Raw genomic sequence first — 22,018 nt, 5'->3', positions numbered from 1 at the left:
TAAACGACAGTTTGACTTAAAGGACACAATGTTGCAGCTTTTTCAAGAATACGAGCCCAGGTGGTCACTTTTGTTAAGATTTCATCAAAATTCTGAAAGTATGCAAAGTCTAACTGATCTAGCTTTAAAACATGTAAGACCTACACCGACAATTGTCCAGTTTGGAGAGGAAATTTAACCTCGCTGTGACCTTGAAATTCAATGTGGTTTAATGTGATCTGTACCATATCTGGGGGTCACCATACTTTGGTAGTGTGCCAAGTTTCAAAGCCCTAGCTTCAGAAACGTGCGAGATAACCTGAATGCTACGTCTCAGTGCCATGTTGAATCATATAACGAACAAAATTCCCGTTATTTGTGAAATAATTTAAGTGCATTTGTCTTTTCTTTTCATAATTGGGTTCCAACATCTGTTGTCTTAGCAAAAATCACAATATCAGTCTTGGTTGTTAACTTTTATTTTTTCGCCCCTTTGTCCGCTTTTCGTGCGCACCTTTTGGCACTTAGTCATATATCTCATACTACTGGTAGATTAATTTTTAAACCTTTAAGTTGGATCTACATCGCTTAATTTGTTATGCCGCCTTAATTAATAATAAATCACTATCAGTATCATCAGTATCACTACATTGATCAATACTATCAGTATCACTGTCACCCTCACAGAACATTTCAAAAGTTAATGCACTTATAACAAATCTTGTCTTCATGCCAACCTTCCACTCCAGATGTACATTCCAATCTTAGTAAGTTAGACTAGTTGTTAACTCGAAATTTGGCCTCCAACGATTCTTCTCAGTTTCAGACACACAGTTCCTCCAGAATGTCACTTGAAATCTCCTATTTTCTAATACTCTGTGTGGTCGCTACAACACGCGAGCTGATGCGTATTCGCACGTGCTGATTGTTGTATTTCTACCTCTGTTGTCTTGACCTCGTTTGCATGCATACGGCACACCAATCAACACAACAACACAAAAGCATTTTTTCCAAGAGGAATAAATGTCACACGAACAACTAAGTATCATTTACAAGCACCAATTGATCATTTGCACCTATTCAAACACGTGCATGTTTTGAATTTGCTGTCAACCTGGGCAGAATCCGCACACAGAAATCTAATCAATTATGCTAACATTAAATTATGAATATGTAAGATACAACCCACCTCGATTCTCATTTGGTAGCTCAGCCATTTTGAATAATAATTTTCCGGAGAATGGCGGAAATTAATCAGGCAAAAACAAATAGATCTTCATGTCAAAATGACTGCATGTATTCTCGGTAGATTTAAATAAGCAAAGCATATAAAGAAAAATCAGAGTACACAAGCACAGAAATGTAGAAACAAAACTTAATTTCTTTTCCCTTCGAAATTACCTTCAAGGAATGACGCGTTCCGAAAATATCCGATTGTGAGTCAATTTCACCTTGTTCCATGATTGGTCAAAACGGCACTGCGAATTCATGAAGGATACTCCAGATACGCTACTTTTTCCGGAGAAGGAAAAAAAAAAGTATTTTCTAAATATAAGTTGAATGGTTTATTACAACATATTAGAACAAAGTGTCGCTGCTCTACTACATTGAGCCCGGTACTTTCAAAATGGCGAAATCGTCTGCGAATGTATTCTGAATGAATCGAATTTTGGGGTAAAATCTATCGAATGTCCCCACGATTTTGCTTCATTTGCAATAAAATAACAGGTCGCTCAAATAATTTTAAATTGGCGGGTAAGATTTCAGTCTGGAATTTACTTTGGCTGACGTCGTACCGCATTGTGATTGTGTCTTTCACGACCACAGTGACATTCGAGACAAGACAAGATAAATTTGCAGATGTCTGAGGCCGCGAGGCCTATATCTGATCTATTGACCAGTACTATTGACTATCCTAACTTTGAGATGGCCTAGTGTAACGATCTTTTGATCGTGCCTTATTGTCCAGACTTTTCTTCCGTGGAGTATATATTGTGGCTGGGAGTGGTTGCGTCCCTTGAAAGTTGAATGAGAAGGGAAGGATTTTGCGACGAGGCAAACGCGTGTTCTTCTTCTTCCATTAGACGCCCAGGTCAACATTCTGACTATTGATGGTGTTTGAGTAGGCATGCTGGGTATGTTCGTGTTTCTATAACCCACCCAACTCTGACATGGATTACAGGATCTTTTCCGTGAGCACTTGGTCTTGTGCTTGCATGTACACACGAAGTCACTAGCAGGTCTGCACAGAAGTTGACCTGGGAGATCGGAAAAATCTCCACTTTTAACCCACCATGCGGCAGCGACCGGGATTCAAACTCACGACCTTCCGATAAGGAGGCCGACGTCTTACCACCAACGCCACTGCGCCCTACACGTTTGCATATATGGCCTTAAGTCTGAAATGGTGTCCACAGCTGAAATAGCTGTGCAACCTTGGCTCTAACCTGATTTGTACATCAAAGAAAAATAAAATCCTTGTAAAGATTAATGAGACTTGTAAAAAAAAGTATGAAGTACACACCTAGAGAAACATTGTGTGCTCAGTTGTTGTTTTTAATGAAAATGTCGCCATTATCTGAAGTCAGCAGCACTACATTTTGGCCATTTTTTGTGACATGACCTTACAGCATATTGAAACATGGTCTACTCTGTCATATTTATGGGACAGAATGTCATGAATGACTTTTCACTGAGCCAGTAAAACTCAAATGTACCTTTGACAAAGCAAAGTTTTTGAATTTTGTCAGTGAGCCTGCAGAAAATGGGGAGACAAAATTTCACAGAAAGTTCATAACTATTTCCGTAAGACTTCATTTATGTTCACTGATCAGCTCTAAATAATAATTAAAGATTGAAACCTGATATATTTTTGTAAAAAAGTATTTTACAGTATGTTTTGCAGAGGTATAAAACATAAAAAGGGTTGTTTGACTTGTTTTTGCATGTTCAAAAGTAGTTTGAAGTTTACGTGCAGATTTTCTTGTGAAAAAAGAGTTATGAACTTTCCAACCTTTTGCCTTATAAAATGAGTAAATTGACTGGTTGGGGAACACCTAGCTTTGTAATGCATTTGGATCCACTAGCAGCAGTCACACTGAAAGTTTGCATCAAGTTCATTCATTGGTGTTTGAGTAATTGAGAAATAAAAAATTCTTGTGAGAAAGTTATGAACTTTCCTACTATCTCCACTGAGAGTGTTTTTTGTCCTTAAATGCTAGCCATGAAAGTTAAGGTTGTAGTGGAACAGCAATTTTGCATATAAAAGTACATTAGATTTAGATACTAAGCAATTTTTGTCACTAAAGTCAAGCAGTATGCTTTAGTTAGCCATTTTCTCTGTGTCTTGCGCACTAATTTTATGTGAGAGTTACTAACTCATGTCAAAACCCAAAATATATGTAAAATGACTATTTTCAGTTTCCAAATTACACTGTACCATGATTTTCATCACAAAAAGAATCTACTGGCTGCTGACTGTTTCTTTCTGAAGTACTTAGCCGTTTTGTCATGAAGTTCATAACTTCACATATTACTCAAGCTCATTTTTCAAGGGCGTGTTTAAAATAATGCCTTGTTAATAGCAAAAGAGTACATTTGACTTTATCTGGACATTTTGTAAGAAGTTTTCTGAATATCAACCCTCAAAATTACATTTTGATAATTCCAGCATGAATCTGGGTTGACTGCACGGTGTACATAACTTCACATCAACTGACCCTCAGCCCCACGGTGTGAAGTTATGAACACATGCCATGAGTACGATTTATACACAATAATTAATTTACTACACTAAATCACTACCTCAAATGATGTGCTGCTCTTCTCCAGAGTAGGCTGTTACAGTTTGATGTCATTTTTATTTTAATTTACCAGCAGATTTTAGTACGTAGCTTTTCAGTTAAATAAATGATGTGAAGTTATGAACACACAGTCAGCTGACATAAACACTAACTAAATAATGATTTCGGTAACAGTTTTCATGACTGAGTTTGGTTAAGTAAATCATTAAGTTGTTTAGAATTATTTGCAAGAGACTTTAGTTAGTTATTTTAGTATAAATGTGTGATTGATGTGAAGTTATGAACTTTCACAAGTTTCAAACAATTTGTTTTATTTTGGCAATTAAAATCTGATTTTGTAATATAAGTGCAGCTTTAGCCTATACTATAACTCTGTGTTCTCAGTTTGTCATTGTTTTGCAAATATATTATACAGTAACTGTACTAGAGACTAACATAACAAAAATTCTTGTGAAGTTATGCGCACGCTCACATTTTATGATTTTTTTTGTCGTTTGTTTTCACAAATGTTTTACTTTTATTACTTAGTTGTATGTTGATTACAAAGAGTAGCTGGAGAGAAAATAAGATGACATATGCACTTTCTTACTTTGGTTTGAATTAGCCATAGTTTGTGATGTCACGGTGTGAAGTTATGAACTCCTAGGACATTCTAAAAAAACTTTCAGTTTCTGCCAACTCTTTGAGTCAGACAAACATTTTGGTGTATTGAAATCCTTTTGATGGTACTTTTCAAGCACATTTTGCACAAAAACAGCAAAATTGTAGATTTAATGATAACTTATGCCAATATTTGCTGTGAAAAAATTGTGACAATATTAATTTCTATAAATAATACAGATAACCAAAAAATCTTCTCCACACTTCATCTTCAAAAATTACCTTCATGTTCCAGCTCACCTTTTTCAGATTAAAAAACAAAACAAATTGTTTCCTGCCTGTAAAAATTAAATTTATTATACCAATAAAAGTAAATTATGTGAAGTTATGAACTTCCCATTAATGGAGTTCACATCTGCATCATGCGTGGCCAAAACAAGTTTAACTTGCTTGAAATGCAAAGTAATTTGCTGTAGCAATTTGCTCAGATGTCTAAAACAGACCCAATACATGTAGCAACAATGATTTAACAAGTCTAAATTTTGTGACGGTGTGAAGTTATGAACTCCTGCAAACTTTTAAACCTGAATCTGTGAAGTGATCAAACATGAGTTTTCTTAAATCATAGCTGTTCCTTGCGTATTTATGCTCTAAAATACATCTCTATTTTCAAAACAAAGAAAATGTTCATTTTTAAAATTGATTTTGTATGTCACAAAAATGGACACCTATTCTGACTTTGGGCCATATATATGATTATGACTCACTTCACCCGTACCGGCCCCTACCCTGTATTACACAATTTATGAACAGATAAAAATAATTAAAAACACAGCAATTAGAAAAAAATCAAAAACCAGCCAGTTAATATTATCTTCTACGGATCTGTTTTTCTTTTTGATGTACCTTAACTCATTGTCTCCCAGGTACGGATATATCCGTACCCACTCATATGGCTCTATCTGACCAGGTATGGATATATCCGCTCAGACTGTTAGCTTCAGTCGCTTCCTGTAACGTCCATCTAACGCCTGCATTCCAGTGTGTTGATACACAGTTACTACACAGTTACTACAATTCTGAGTGACCTGCTGCAGAACAGCTGGTCTCGGCTAAAAAAATCTTGGTCAATATAGGTAGGGTAGAAATTGGATTATTTTTCAACAGTTTGAAAACAACAAAATCACTTGCATTTAATTGTGGCACATTTCGCCTAGTGTACACAATTTAACTTGTGTTTTTAGTGAAACACTGGCAACAACAGTTGTTATCATTTTCACCAGTTTTCATTCATAACCAACTGGGTAACAAATAACACTGTTCCCCATGTATCGAGGTTGTGAATCACTGAATGGGTTAATTTGAGCTTCAAGGCGAATCGTGGCATGTCAAAGTAAAATTGCCCTGTCCTTTCACAACAAGCCGGATATGACCTCATCAAAGACAATTTATCCAAAAACATCAAAAAAATTCTGGGAATATCATTCTCAGGAACTCTCATGAACTCTCAGTAGTTTTCTCTGAATTGCTCTCCACACCCTCGTCTTGATTCCCCATCAATTTTAAAACATTATTTAAAACTTGACTTAATGTTAAAAAAACATCTTTATGGCGCACTTTTCGGATCATAGATTTCTTTCATATAGGTCATGTCACCACCGCTAACGTGAGGATACCCCCAAAATAGACCTGATAAGAATGTAAGTTACCAATAATAAAAATCAAAGAAATTTCAAATGGGCACAACTTAGCAATTTGAAAATAGAAAGAGAAATTCAAATCAATTATCTATGCAAAACACATTATATTGTTTATACCCCCTTTTTTTTTTTTAATCCCTGGCAGCTGTTGTTTACACTGGGTCAGGTCAGCCACTTAAGCTTACCATGTCTGCGAGAGGGTTCTGAAAGTCATTGTCATAAGTAGGGGGCTTAGTAGGTAGCGGCCTACGTCCGTTGGCTCGGAACAGGACCAATACTGAACACTCGATCGGCAGCAGTGCAGTGTCATCTTCAGAGGGTAGCCCACTGCAGCGACCTGACTTTCCCCCCTGGAGTGTCTGTAAATTCAACAAGTCTGGCAGCGGAACGATATTCAGATGTGGTTGGAGCGGTGAATACTGTGACGAGGCGGTACGGTGTGGGAGCATACTGTGACAAGGAACAAGGGTTGGGACGAAAGAAAGACGAGAAAGAGGAGAAAAAGAAGAATAAAACAAGAGAAGAAAGCAAAGAGAGAGATGAGAAAGAGAAAGAAATAAAAAGAGATAAAAAAAAAGAAGGAAGAGAGAAAAAGAAAAAAATATAAGAAAAAAGAAGAGAGATGAGGAAGAGAGAGAGAGGAGAAACAAACAAGTCGCGTAAGGCGAAATTACTACATTTAGTCAAGCTGGGGAACTCACAGAATGAAACTGAACGCACTGCATTTTTTCACAATGACCGTAGTCCGCCACTCGTGCAAAAGACAGTGAAATTGACGAGCCTGTTTAGCGCGGTAGTGGTTGCGCTGTGCTGCATAGCATGCTTTTCTGTACCTCTCTTCGTTTTAACTTTCTGAGCGTGTTTTTAATCCAAACATATCATATCAATATGTTTTTGGAATCAGAAACTGACAAGGAATAAGATGAAATTGTTTTTAAATCGATTTCAGAAATATGATTTTAATCATAATTTTTATAATTTTAATTTTCAGAGCTTGTTTTTAATCCGAAAATAATATATTTATATGATTTTGGAATGAGAACATGATGAAGAATAAAATGAACGTAATTTTGGATCGTTTTGTAAAAAAATTAATTTTAATTACAATTTTCAGATTTTTAATGACCAAAGTCATTAATTAATTTTTAAGCCTCCAAGCTGAAATGCAATACCAAAGTCCGGCCTTCGTCAAAGATTGCTTGGCCAAAATTTCAATCAATTTTATTGAAAAATGAGGGTGTGACAGTGCCACCTCAACTTTTACAAAAAGCCGGATATGACGTCAAAGACATTTATCCAAAAAATGAAAAAAACGTCTGGGGATATCATACCCAGGAACTCTCATGTAAAATTTCATTAAGATCGGTCTAGTAGTTTACTCTGAATCGCTGTACACATACACACATACACCATGACCCTCGTCTCGATTCCCCCTCTATGTTAAAACATTTAGTCAAAACTTGACTAAATGTAAAAAGAAGAGAAGAAAGCCAAGAGAGACATGAGAACGAAAAGAGAGGGAAACAAGTCGCGTAAGGCGAAAATACAATATTTAGTCAAGTAGCTGTCGAACTCACAGAATGAAACTGAACGCAATGCCATTTTTCAGCAAGACCGTATACTCGTAGCATCGTCAGTCCACCGCTCATGGCAAAGGCAGTGAAATTGACAAGAAGAGCGGGGTGCTCGCGAGCGGGGTAGTAGTTGCGCTAAGAAGGATAGCACGCTTTTCTGTACCTGTCTTTGTTTTAACTTTCTGAGCGTGTTTTTAATCCAAACATATCATATCTATATAGATATGTTTTTGGAATCGGGAACCGACAAGGAATAAGATGAAAGTGTTTTTAAATTGATTTGGACAATTTAATTTTGATAATAATTTTTATATATTTAATTTTCAGAGCTTGTTTTTAATCCGAATATAACATATTTATATGTTTTTGGAATCAGCAAATGATGGAGAATAAGGTAAACGTAAATTTGGATCGTTTTATAAATTTTTATTTTTTTTTACAATTTTCAGATTTTTAATGACCAAAGTCATTAATTAATTTTTAAGCCACCAAGCTGAAATGCAATACCGAAGTCCGGCCTTCGTCAAAGATTACTTGACCAAAATTTCAACCAATTTGGTTGAAAAATGAGGGCGTGACAGTGCCGCCTCAACTTTCACGAAAAGCCGGATATGACGTCATCAGACATTTATCAAAAAAATGAAAAAAACGTTCGGGGATTTCATACCCAGGAACTCTCATGTCAAATTTCATAAAGATCGGTCCAGTAGTTTAGTCTGAATCGCTCTACACACACACACAGACACACACACGCACGCACATACACCACGACCCTCGTTTCGATTCCCCCTCGATGTTAAAATATTTAGTCAAAACTTGACTAAATATAAAAAAGAAGATATTAGTATTGTTAGTAAGTTAACTTTGCAAAAATATTATTGTGTTCATAAAAAAAATCATTTCTGAACCAAAATTAAAGCATTCATTCCCGTGTAATTTCATTCAAACGTTATAATGCCATTTTAAGGCACTCCACTTGGCTATCTGGCACACTTTTCGGTTGAAAGATTTCTTTTACAGGGGTCAAGTGACCGCCTTCAAGTAAGGGTACCCCCAAAATCGACCTGACAAAAATGTAAGGTACCCATGAAAAAATTGACAAAAATTCAGAATGAGCACTTAACAATATTTACATACCAAGTGAAAGTATCTATCCAGAACAGGTTGTTTTGCATAGTTGCCAGGTTTGCATATTTCTTGTGTTATGCCATTCCTTACTGATGCAGGTGTCTTATCGCATGAGCTGTAAAAAATGGGAGGTTTAAACTTACTGAACCTGTTATGTTCAGGTGCACGGAGCCCCTAAGGGCTTTCAGTTATGCCTCAGGCAGATACCCATTTGGAAAAAAACCCATCAAGTTTTATTGACTTTCATGCAAGTAGGTGTAGTCAAAAACTGCATTTTTTACGAATAAATTTTGGTCTGCCCCCAGGCAGGGAAGAGTCGCCCTCGACCAGGCTCACATGAGGTACCGCATGTGAACTAAAATTGGCCAAAAAAATTATTACAACAAATTTCGAACCCAAAGTAAAGCATTAATTCCAATGTCATTTCATTAAAACTTTATATGCCAGTTAATGCCGTACACCTAACTATCAGAATCACCGTTTGCATTAAAGATTTCTTTTACAGGGATCATGTGACCGCTGCTCAAATAAGGGTACCCTCAAAATCGACAAGCCAAAACAGAAGGGCCGAATGAAAAATCGACAAAAATCCCAATAGGCAAAACTTTGGAGCCAGACTGAGTGAGCGTCCCCTCAGAGAGCAGATCGCCACTGCGTCCTTCCGTCGACCCCCCAGAGCATCACACGTTGAAGGCTGGCAGCAGAAGTACTATTCAGGGAAGGATGGAACAGGAACACTGAGACCATGGTCACCATGAAAGCTCTGAGCATGAAGGATCTCAAGAGCCGAGACCATTTTTATTTTTGCGCTTTTTGTGTCAAGCAGCGGTGTTGGCCAGACACCTGGGTACTAATATCTTAGTTACAAATATTTTAACATCAATACTGCAAGAGAATCAAAAGACAGGAGTATTTTGTATGTACACTTATTTTGAACCTTTTTTTTCTGGAAATGAGAGAAGCTGCATGAATCTGGTCTCTGTACATAAAATTACAATGCTAAGCGAACGGTCCCTCTTTTTTTTTTTTTTAGTTCAAGGTCACTGATCAACAGGCTCGTCATCCCAATCTTTTTCTTTTTGGGGGGGTATTTATTTTATTTGTTTGAGAGAGAGAGAGAGAGTATGGGGCTTAACGTCCTCCCAGGTAACTAGGGACCTATATTGGGACATGATTTTTTATACGATATTGAAAAGGGGGGCGTAATGGGGGGAGGGGGATTGGAGTTTGACGGGGTGTGGTCAGTAATAGGTTAAAAAGTTGCATTTTTAAAAAGTACTTTCTTGTTAGGTACGGGTTTGTACCTTTTCTGGACTGAGACCACTACGGGGGAATAGGGTAGTTAAAAAGGTATTTGATTGTTTTTTAATCGATCATATTTATTATAAAAGTTGATAAAATTTCAGAGCCACCTGATAAAAAGTTTTAAAAGTCCAGAGGGAATTTTCCTGGTTAAAACTATATACATATGTGCATAGTACGCATATGTTGCCCTGCCTTAAATGAATATAGTATATTTGTTTGTCTTTTCTGTTTTGTGTCACGATTTGTTGTTTTGTGTGTGGGGTGTGTGGTCTCTTACGGCACTAAGCATGACACACAAACACAAACACACTCTCTCTTTCTCTCTTTCAAATACAGAAATAGACACTGACATGGTTTACTGTAAAGCCATCACACAGTTGTAAGAGAGTGGAGAATTGGAGATTGAAACAATGACAATATGCAGAAAAGATGAATATCATAGATAACGATGTTATTTCCACTCCTGCTTGACAAACTATGAACTTAGCACGTTCTGCACAAAATGTTTGAGATGGCACACAAAACTTTAGTATATTCATCTATTCTTGTGTGATCATCTTTGGAGGTGAAGTCCAATCCAACAAGATTGAGAATTTTAGAGCTTATTTCTAAGCCCCATAACGTAACCTACCAAGTTTCATTGCCTGAACACATACCATAGCACAACAGATTTAATGATAATCATATAGATTCCCTCACAACTGCTTCACAAAACATACTTGTGTACTACTGATAGGAAAATTTTATATTTCAAGTCAGCACAACAATTAAGTAGACATAATTTTATTTTGGCAAAACAAAGTTTAAATCCAGCAGCTTCTCGGCTACCATGAATGATGATAGGGTAAGGGTATTTAATTCCGACCGATTGAGATCATTGTTTTATTCTCAAGGCTCTAAATCGTAAAGTTTAGCAAATATGTCTTGTCTGGTAACACCGGTGTTTTCCGTATGCAATTCTTGTTTTAAATAGGTGCCCGTGTCGTTACTTTCCGTTATTAAAGAAGCGTTTGTCGGTAAACATTGGAGGTAGGTGTGGGAACCTAAATCCGACCGGGGGTTATCTAAATCCGACCGAAATCTACTCGGAACTAAATGACAACGTAATGTTTCTCTCCAGCTTGTTGTGATTGTGTAGTTGGAGTAATGATCATCCAGGATGAGGTGATTGTGAATATCAAATCTCGTCTGTCTTTTTTCTGTCATCTCAACAAATATTGCTTGTTCCTAGATCTATCTATACAATGAATCAAGGTCATGTGATAAAGGCTAAATACGATTCTGTCAATTTTCTCTTACACCCAGCGTGGGCACACACACACTAACACACACGCAAACGCACACAACACACACACAACTTCGTGACTTTCGTTGAGCGAAACACTCTATTACTATTAAGTTTACTGAGGCTTACATGCTCGCAAACACTGACAAGCACCCAGATGTTGCGATTCATCAGTTTAGCAAGACAAGAGCGCGCGCACCTGTCATGAAGTGGATGGAGTGGTTGCGGCTTTTACTTTATCAAAACAAGATTCACTGGACAATACACAATCTGATACCTTCCCGTGTTCATACGATTTTTCAAGTCATAAACGTAAACAATCAATGATTTTAATGAGATTTTGTACAGCGTTTTGCATTCTCTACGAGGTGGTCGGATTTAGATACCCACTCAAAAACTGGGTATCTAAATCCGACCGATAAGATTTTCTCCTTTTCGATTAAAAAGTGCCAGAAGATTTAGTCCGAACTATCAAAATACACTTCCAAAAACACTTGGTAACATCCATTTCAATCAAACAGAACTCTGTTCATCAAGTTTTATGACCTTTTTGTAAGAAACGTATGACGTACTTTTTCGCTACAAAGTTGCAGTTTTGCTCTGCGGGGGATCTGGCGAAGCAGACGACACAAGGCAAATTTTCGCGCCGCGGAGCCGATGACGCAAATCAACTCTCGTGACAAAACGATTGGTCCGTAAAGTCGCGTCATCAACCTGTTCATGACTGGCCCGAGTATGAATGGCATTCCTTCTGTTGTGGTGGCGTGCGCACATCGTCTTTGATGTGACTGGGAAAATCGGTCGGATTTAGGTACCCCCAAAATCGGTCGGAATTAGATACCTTGACCCTATGCGTGAAGTAGAAATCTAATCAACACAAAGATCAGATAGCTCAGGACCTTCTCCCCCATCGCCTCCCTGAAACATCAGCAGCATGCAGTCAAGATGATTTGCTTGTTTTGCTTGGTACAGACAGTAACTTGGACGTAACTGGAATTAGGCTAGTTGCTTGCGGTGCTAGCGCTGTTTGCACAGATCTCTGTCTTTTGTAGGGCCTACTGTCTGCAGAGACCTTACTGTCCCTGCTTCCCCTTGTTGTAATAGTGATGGTAGCTGAGGTATGTGGTTGATGAAGCTGGACAGGTGTGGCTGAAGGGAGGGTTTTGCTGCTGGTGGCACATGCGGTTGAGCAGCTCTTTATGCTGCAGGCAACAGGCAGTGGAGGTTCTGTGCTGTGCTGTGTGTTAGCGTAGACACCCTCACACCCTGAAACTGAACTCCTTGGGTAAAAAGAACCGCCACTGCTCCTAACATTATTGCTAGTAATTGTGGAAGATGCTTGAAGCTGGGTGACCTGCTCTTGACAACCTAGACTACTTGAGTGCAGAGATGTGGATGGTATCACTGGTGTGTCTGGTGTTCGCATCCCTCGAGCCTTTGTCCTTTTTCTTTCCATTAAGAACTGATTCCTGCACAAAACAGTAAAAATGCAAATCATGAACACTGTATCATCAAATCAAATTAAATCAAATCAAATCAAATCAGTACTGAGGGGAATGGAAGTCTTCAAGCCCTTGTCTTTTTGTATTCAAACTTTTATTTCTGGTTTTACACAGTGACGCCGGACGAAGAAAAGGACGGGCAGCGTAGCAATACCACTAGGACGTAACTGTCCTGACTTCCCTTGACCGTGATAAGTCACAGGTCGACTGAATGGTTTTGTCATGAATGGAAATATTCCTGATGTGAACTGAAAAAAAAGTTGGACTCAAAAATAACATGGCAATCCATGATATGCATTTGAACGTTAATTTTCCCATGTATATATTTCAATTTTATTGCCTTTGATCTCTCGGTTTAGTACAAATGCCCCCTCCCCTCCACCCAATATTGTGTATGGCTGATGGTTTCACAATTAAATCATGTGTCAGTGTCTGTCCGTCTCTCTCTCTCTGCTCGGTGACCTAAGACCGAGCGGCCTGCGAACAAACAAAAAAAGAGCGCACCTGCTTCAAAGTCAATAAGACTTGCCACAGATCGGTTGCCACAGATCGGTTGCCATGCCATGTGCTGTATTCCAAGGTCAATTATGTGACCAGTCACTCTGGCCAGTCAAGACAAGCTAAGTGACATTCTGGCGGATCCGGTGGCCTGAATTAAAGGCACAGTAAGCCTCCCGTAAACCATCACAGATACTGTCAGGCTTTTACACACAGTACAAACACCCTTTCATTTGAACGCTCACCGAACAGGAACATCCTAGGTGCCCTACGTAAAGAGCGAGCAAGTTTCAAAGAATTAATTTTGCGGATTGTCTCCTCACACAATCGGACCGTGGTGCGTTTTGGCGCTAGACCTAACTTTTAAAATCTAAATAATAAATTGACAGTTGTTACACAAACATTCTTAAATCATAAAAGAATGCTTTTTTCATCAAGACAAGATAAGTACAATTCGAAGTTTTGAAAGTTTGAAAAAAGAAAAGCCCGGAAGCAGGGTCACGCAAGGTCGTGGTTCTCGTAGCAGACGACGGTTTATAGGCATAAACGCCAGTTCCTCTGAATATCGCCAGTTCCTCTGAACAGTCAAAAGCCATCGCTAGAGTTCTTGTGAACCACAGCCGTTTGTTTCGTGCATAGTCAGAGGTACATAATAACGTGCTATTGCAGATAAGCTCACAGCGAATTACAAACTGACGACAACATTGTGAAAAAGGGAAACTCGGGCTGGATCACACGGGTTCACGATGGCTCAGGGGTAAGATAAACCACGCAAAAATAAATTCTTTGAAAATTGCTCGCTCTTTACGGAGGGCACCTAGGATGTTCTCAAGTGGTGAGTGTTTAAATGAAAGGGTGTTTGTACTGTGTGTAAAAGCCTAACAGTGTCTGTGATGGTTTACGGGAGGCTTACTGTGCCTTTAAAGCTTAGGAGGCACGGACTGTGACAAGTGCATAAATGTTTGAAATGCAAACACATTTTTTTTTAAATGCATCTACAAGTTTTCTGCAACTCAGTGGAACTTAAAACAAGAAAAGCAAATGCTTGCCTTCGTTACCCCCGCCCTCCCTTTTAAGACCCCAAACCCCCCCCCCCCCCCCCCCCCAAAAAAAAAAAAAACCCAAGAAGGGCAAAGCCCATACGACTCACATGCTTGACCTAGCAATGACATCATACACTAAGAACTGCTTTACACATTTTTCCTACCAAAATACATGTGACCTTGACCCAAGGTCAAGCTCATCCAAGGTCATGCAACACAAAGCTGTTAATTCAAGACATAGGAAGTACAATGGTGCTTATTGGCTCTTTCTACCATGAGATATGGTCACTTTTAGTGGTTCACTACCTTATTTTGGTCACATTTCATAAGGGTCAAAGTGACCTTGACCTTGATCATATGTGACCAAATGTGTCTCATGATGAAAGCATAACATGTGCCCCACATAATTTTCAAGTTTGAAACAGTTATCTTCCATAGTTCAGGGTCAAGGTCACTTCAAAATTAAATATGTATACAATCCAACTTTGAAGAGCTCCTGTGACCTTGACCTTGAAGCAAGGTAAACCAAACTGGTATCAAAAGATGGGGCTTACTTTGCCCTATATATCATATATAGGTGAGGTATTAAATCTCAAAAACTTCAGAGAAAATGCGAAAAATGGTCGTTTTTAAGACAACAATTACGGCCCCTGTGACATTGAACTTGAAGTGAGGTCAAGTTGCCGCACATGTTTTTTGAGATCTTGTAACCATACACCATCAGGCCACATCAGGTGTTGATAGACTTAATAGTGTCCAAGAAAATCCAACGTTAAAGTTTTCCGGACGGACGCCGGGACGGACGGACGGACGACTCGGGTGAGTACATAGACTCACTTTTGCTTCGCATGTGAGTCAAAAAACCCAACCTGTTCCAGCTTTAGCAAATAATGTTCAATAGAACTCCTTATGTGACCTATGAGACCGACTCCTTTGATGTTTTAGCGAAAACTTTGCCTGGTTGATAGCACAGGGTGACCCCCAAAAAATGCAACCCTCAAAAATTTTAATTAGGTCTGCATCAGTTCACTGAATCACTTCATATTTGGGGTACGTAAACTTCAGCCTATGCATGACCCTTCCACAATAAAACAATGTTATAGATCAAATGGCCTGACTTTTGTGCAATTAAAAAATTAAAAAAAATTGGGGGGATCGACTCAACAGCACGAGGTTTGAGATTGAGCGGTAGCCAAACTAACCCAATTTAAGCCCTCCATATTGTTATCTTTTGGGAAATTCGAATGACCTACTATACCTTAATCAACATTATACAATCAGTGACTTGAATACAGCAATTACAGGAAGGATCTGCAGCATTCCACATGGATGAATGCGTTCATGTTATTGATGAATTTTGCGCGACATTGCGCAAGTGTAACATTGCAACAAAAGGGTGAATTTTTCTAGTCATTTGAGTTTAGCAAATATGTTTGTAGTTGTTGTGCATAAACGTTAGTTTGTCCACGACGATTCTACAAAGTTTTGGATCTTTATGTAAAATGGTCCGACATTTACCTATTCTCCAAAATGTGTTCCAAATTACACCTCCGAAATTGTCAAGGGCAAGAAAGCTTTACTGTCCAGGGATTGCCCTGACCCTAGCTGTAACTGCTTTATTTAGGTCATCGATGATCAAGGGTGTGAAGAGGTTCTTTGTGTATACTCAGACGTTCAAATAATCACAAAGGTAAAAGTCTGGAGGGTTTAAATCAGGTATTTTAGTATTGCTTACCGCTTAATGTCAAACCTCATTCTGTTGAGTCGATCGCCGAATTTGGCAACCTTTTTTGACATTGTACAAATGTTAGACCATTTCATCTACAGAATTGCCTCTTTCTGGACGGGTCGTGCACAGCCTGAAGTTTACGTACCCCAAATATAAAGGGATTTGATCAACAAATGTAGAAGTTATTAGCATTTTTGAGGGTTGCATTTTTGGGGGGTCACCCTGTAGCAGAAACATGCATATCACAAGAGAGGGAGTGTTATGTTTCTTTGGCAAGCGATGTGGGAACATGTGTACTCGTCTTTAGCCATACATAATGCGATACCAGTCAATAGGGCGCTGGGGTTCAAGTTGAGGAAAATAGTTTCGTCCTTATAGTCCCGAAAGCACGGTAGCCAAAACTTTTCCAAAAGGGCTTATATGACATCATACACTATCAAAAATCGGAGAAAAACGACACAAGCACATGCTCTCAAAAATGTGTAAACCAATTTTCATAAAAATCTGTTTGATACTTTTTGAGATATGCTCATTACACACACACACATAGGGAGACAAACCTCGCTCTCTGCTCTCGTTAAAAAATTTCAGTTATTAGTTGACTGAATGTAAAAACAACGCGGAAATGCCTGTGACTGACACCTTTTTCTCCAAAGGCCATGTGAGTGCGGGGAGAGGGTGGCTTGCATCACAGTGTGTGTGTGTGTGGGTGCGTGCCTGTGTGTGTGCTGGTGTATCAGAGTGACAAGTCAGTAGTGATCGTTTCCAGAGATTATAAATAACTTACTGTTCATTCGCAAATGCTAGCTTTCTGTTGATCGTCAGTTACTGTGTGCAAGCATGGGTGTGTCGATGTACCCGTGCTTGTGTTTTTTGTTAGCGGCTTCAGTAGAAAACTCGGCCATTGACCTAGATTCAAAAGGTCGGGCACCAGCTTGTCTCAGCAAAAAATATATGTGTTCAGACCTGCCAACGCTTGTGAAGCTTCAAGTGTAACAATTTTGAGCCCAGCAAATGGTGTTTAAGTGTAGCATTGTCTACATTTTATTTGTACATCTGCATTTATGCTATGCTAATGTGACAGGGTGAACCAGTCACTAGTACACAGATTAACAGCATAATATATGTGTCAAAATTAGAACCTAGCTGAAATTTTCTTTTAGTAAATAAGAGTAAAGCAGTTCAGGCTAACTTAGATGTTATTGTTCAGTACATGTACACAGTTTGTATATATGTTGCCGATCAGTTTATGTTTTGTGTCAATTCTTTGTAAAAAAAAAAATTTCTGGCATGTGCCTGTATTTATTGAATGACATTTGACAATCTTTTTTAATTTGGTTAAAATTGTCCATTTATCTGTAGTAAGTTGAAGTAACTTGATATGGATACGATATTTCTACTTTCAGTATGTTCTAATCATTTTCATTGTTATTTGGTCTGATGGAATGGTCGATCCTCATATTTGCATAGGTAAAACAGCATTGAGTGCAAGCTGGGGTGATTGAGAGGGTTAGATCCAGAAATGGAGTGTTGTCCCCTGTTCGAAAATGGGTGTATCCCAATGGTTGCGTGTGTCTGCAAGGGTGTGCTTGCAAGAGCAAGAAAAGATGTGGATGATGTGTGACATTGTTGGATAGTTTTTGAGAAAACTGTGACAGACAAATTGAAGATTGTGGTAGTGTCTTTGCTGTAATAACCATGTAAAAAGTAACTTTTATTTGAAAGTGGCTGTAGCCACCAGGCTTTGGTTCGGTTAGCAAGGCAGAGTGGAGGAGGAGGGGTGAAGAACTCTGGAATAAAATCGCCATGCCTGAATTCTGCTGCTGTTGTTTTATCTTTTTTGGACTGAATTGGGAGAGAGACGGATAGTGTATTCTGTGTTGTCAACCACTATAGTGAGTGGTAGTCCAGAGAGTCCATAACACATCATCTCATCATGGATTATTTTACATTATTATTTCCTCGAACCTGCTACACTAAGAATATATACATTTAAAAAAGTTTATTTAGAATCTGAGCATGCCACTTTTCAGTGTGGACAATGTTTTATGACCCATATTCTGAACTCTACACAGAGTAAGAATCAGAAAGGAGTAAAGGACTAACAAGAAAGAGCAAACTGACAGTGCAAAAATTGCTTGTGCTTGTTTGAGTTCAGCAATTATAAGCTTGGCGTAACAGCGTGGCAGAATGAAATTAGCGCATTGCATTTTTTTCCGCAAAGACGATATCTTTGTAGATACCCTGAGGCCATGAGCCAAGAAAAGCTCTGCCACTTTCACGAAAAAAAAGCATGCAGAAAGTTACATGCCAGTAGTGTATGGCCGGCTTGCAGATCGCTTGAAGTGACAAGCCAGCATAGCGCAGTAGAGTATAGCGCTTCACAGGAAAGCGCGCTTTTCTTTATTTTTTTAAAAGTTTCTGAGCTTGTTTTAATCCAAAAATAATATATCAATATTTTTTTTAATCAGGAAATGATAAATAATAAGATAACATCAATTTAGGATCAATTATTAAAATTGTGATTCTAATTAGAATTTTCAGGTTTTTAACATGACCAAACTCATCAATTCATTTCTAAGCTTCAACGCTTAATTGCAATCCCATAGTCCAGGCTTTATCAAAGGTTGTTTGACCAAAATGTCAATCAATATGATCGAAAAATGAGGGTGTAAGTGAAACAGTGCTGACTCAACTTTTACAAACAGCTGGATATGACATCATCAAAAACATTAATAAAAACAAAAGTTTAAAAAAATGTCTGGGGATATCATATGCAAGAATTCTCATGTAAAGTTTCATGAAGATCGGTCTTTTTCTCTGTAGTAGTTTTCTCTGAATCGCTCTACATGTGAGATAAAGGGGTCAAGCACGATTAAACACTTCAAATCGCAGCTTCGCAAATATCTGTTGTCACGAACAGTTACATTCTGAAGCTGTTTCTAGCAAGAATGCATTGCCGCTATCACTAACCTCTATATATTTTGTTGATTATGATAATGATGTCGACGATGATGATGATGATGATGTTAATGAAGTTGTTGTTGTGTGTGTGTGTCCGTGTGCGTGTGTGTGTGTGTGTGAGTGTGTGTGTGTGTGTGTGTTTGTGTGTGTGTGTGTGTGTGTGAGTGTGTGTGTTGTATTGAGTGCGAACGTGATTGCAGGCATGCGGCGCGCGTGTGTGTGCGAGTCGAATTTTCTTTTCCTTTGTATTATCTTGACATACATGTACATTTCAATGTTCTATTATGCATTATGTAGTCGTATAGGTAATGTTGTAATTAGTAATACTGTATGATTGCGATTGACAATTGTCCTTTTATTGTCTTTATCTTTATGTCTTAGTTTAGCAGGGACAGATTGTAAGACTAGGCGTGAGCCTAAAATCTCCATCCTTGAGTAATAAAGTTCGTTCGTTCGTTCGTTCGTTCGTTCGTTCGTTCTACACACACACACACACACACACACACACACACACACACACACACACACACACACACACACACACACACACACACACACACACACACACACACACACACACCACCACCATCACCACGCTCGTCTCGATCCCCCGTCTATGTTAAAACATTTATTCAAAACTTGTAAATGTAAAAACCATCACATGTCTCATCATAGTTCATGTTGACAACATTGTTGCAAACAGAAGCGTCACATCAGTACACTTTGGAGTCACACAGTAACACACACATGCACGCACACGCACACACAGTCAAGACATTTAGGCTTTTCATCCAGGTCCAACTTGCCATTTGTTCTCTAACTCAGGAACAACAGGTAGGGGAGGGTGTGGGAGCTGAAAGGGGGGGAAGGGTGGGGGTTGAGTACGTAGTGTGAATTGTGATGCATGCTGTACAAATCCAAGTTTTGTTCGGGGGGTTCATCCCAGAATAAAGTAAGCCAGCTTAATTAAAAACAGGCGCATTTTTGTGTCACCATTGTGTCACTTTTTTTGACAAATCAGAGAGGACATGTAAACCTTACTTTGAACCGAGACGTCGTCCATTACTCCAGACACGACCAAAAGCAGGAAGCCATTGCGTCATTGTATTGACTGTGCGGTTAAATTCTGCTCCAACACGGCAAGCTGGCAATTTCTGCTTTTGAAGATTTTTCACTGCACAAGGACAAGAAAACATTAAAGCCCCAGTCTGTCTCAAATGGTTTACAAAACGATTTAAATCTTCTCACGAAAAAAGCAGTTCTAACCTTATGGAACACACTTGCAATAGCATTTAACAGCATTAAATGACACAGTTAGTTTTAATGGCTATTTAGCTTGCATAAACCACACACCAGATTTTGTGGTTTATTTCACCCCTGAGCCATAGTGTCACACACTTTCCTTTTTTTCACAATTTCGTCATCAGTTTGTGATTTCAATGCAACTCGCTGTATCTGCAATACAGTAAAACCTGCGAGCAAAGGACACTCTTGGGGAGCCTTGCCACTGTCCCTTGTAGCAAGGTGTCCTTTCTTATGAAAATGAATGTGCCAACATTTTTTTGGAGAAAAAAAACCCAGCAGCCAAATGAATTACATGTAGTTGGCTCACGTAAGTGTAGCCTATGCGATCGTAACTTTGTCTGTCTGTGCGTGCGTGCGTATGTGCGTATGTGCGTGCGTGCGTGCGTGTGTATGTCTGTGGTAGAAACTCTAACATTTGAAGACGTCACATTACATTGACGTCACATTATGACGTAAGAGGGTTAGACGTCACGCGAAGGAAGTACTGAAAGTCTCGGTCATTATTATTTTGAGCGGGCCGAGACTAGTGTACATGCAGATAGACAGATCTAGATCTAGTGTCTCGCTTTCTTGCACAGTTTCACCTATTCTCTTTCTCTGTGTGTGTGTGTGTGTGTGTGTGTGTGTGTGTGTGTGTGTGTTTGTGTGTGTGTTTGTGTGTGTGTGTGTATGTGTGTGTGTGTTTGTGTGTGTGTGTGTGTGTGTGTGTATGTGTGACGGAGTGATTGAGTTTGTGTTACTGTTTGTCGATTTCTTACGTGAGCCTTGATGGCTTCGCCTCTTGTTTTACTTTATGTATGTGTGCATGTTTATATATAAATGTAAATAGAGTGTCTATGCATGTTTACTTCTTTCATTTTCTTTCATTACATGTAATAACAAGAAGGGCAAAGCCCATACGACTCACATGCTTGACCTTGACCTTTACATGACCTTGACCTTCAGCTAAACCTAGCAATGACATCATACACTAAGAACTGCTTTACACATTTTTCCTACCAAAATACATGTGACCTTATCCAAGGTCATGCAACACAAAGCTGTTAATTCAAGACAGGAAGTACAATGGTGCTTAGTGGCTCTTTCTACCATGAGATATGGTCACTTTTAGTGGTTCACTACCTTATTTTGGTCACATTTCATAAGGGTCAAAGTGACCTTGACCTTGATCATATGTGACCAAATGTGTCTCATGATGAAAGCATAACATGTGCCCCACATAATTTTTAAGTTTGAAACAGTTATCTTCCATAGTTCAGGGTCAAGGTCACTTCAAAATATGTATACAATCCAACTTTGAAGATCTCCTGTGACCTTGACCTTGAAGCAAGGTAAACCAAACTGGTATCAAAAGATGGGGCTTACTTTGCCCTATATATCATATATAGGTGAGGTATTAAATCTCAAAAACCTCAGAGAAAATGTGAAAAATGTGAAAAATAGCTGTTTTTTAGACAACATTTATGGCCCCTGCGACCTTGACCTTGAAGCAAGGTCAAGATGCTATGTATGTTTTTTGGGGCCTTGTCATCATACACCATCTTGCCAAATTTGGTACTGATAGACTGAATAGTGTCCAAGAAATATCCAACGTTAAAGTTTT

At 38.7% G+C, this 22,018-nt stretch overlaps 2 protein-coding genes across 3 annotated transcripts in view; both read right to left on the bottom strand.

Moving 5' to 3' along the window:
- Window positions 1-1,694, bottom strand: part of LOC138973174 (POU domain, class 2, transcription factor 3L-like) — a 38,401-nt gene extending 36,707 nt beyond the window's left edge. The window contains exon 1 of one of the 2 annotated variants that reach the window (XM_070345864.1): window positions 1,381-1,694. Coding sequence is in view for 1 of the 2 variants with exons in the window: in XM_070345863.1 (XP_070201964.1) it covers window positions 1,169-1,196 (28 nt within the window). In the remaining variant the exon portion in view is untranslated. Of the gene's footprint in view, window positions 1-1,168; window positions 1,276-1,380 lie in introns of those variants that run through there. The other variant, XM_070345863.1, reaches the window with a different exon arrangement.
- An 8,734-nt stretch (window positions 1,695-10,428) lies between these two features.
- The window catches only part of LOC138973175 (centrosomal AT-AC splicing factor-like), a 50,444-nt gene continuing 38,854 nt past the window's right edge, over window positions 10,429-22,018 (bottom strand). The window contains exon 9 of the mRNA XM_070345865.1: window positions 10,429-12,843. Coding sequence (XP_070201966.1) covers window positions 12,315-12,843 — 529 coding nt within the window. The 3' untranslated portion in view covers window positions 10,429-12,314. The remainder of the gene's footprint in view (window positions 12,844-22,018) is intronic.

This window comes from Littorina saxatilis, linkage group LG8 (assembly GCF_037325665.1).
Source record: "Littorina saxatilis isolate snail1 linkage group LG8, US_GU_Lsax_2.0, whole genome shotgun sequence".
Classification (NCBI taxonomy): domain Eukaryota; kingdom Metazoa; phylum Mollusca; class Gastropoda; order Littorinimorpha; family Littorinidae; genus Littorina; species Littorina saxatilis.
The sequence above is the reverse complement of the archived record's forward strand: the minus strand, read 5'-3'. Positions and strand labels throughout refer to the sequence as shown.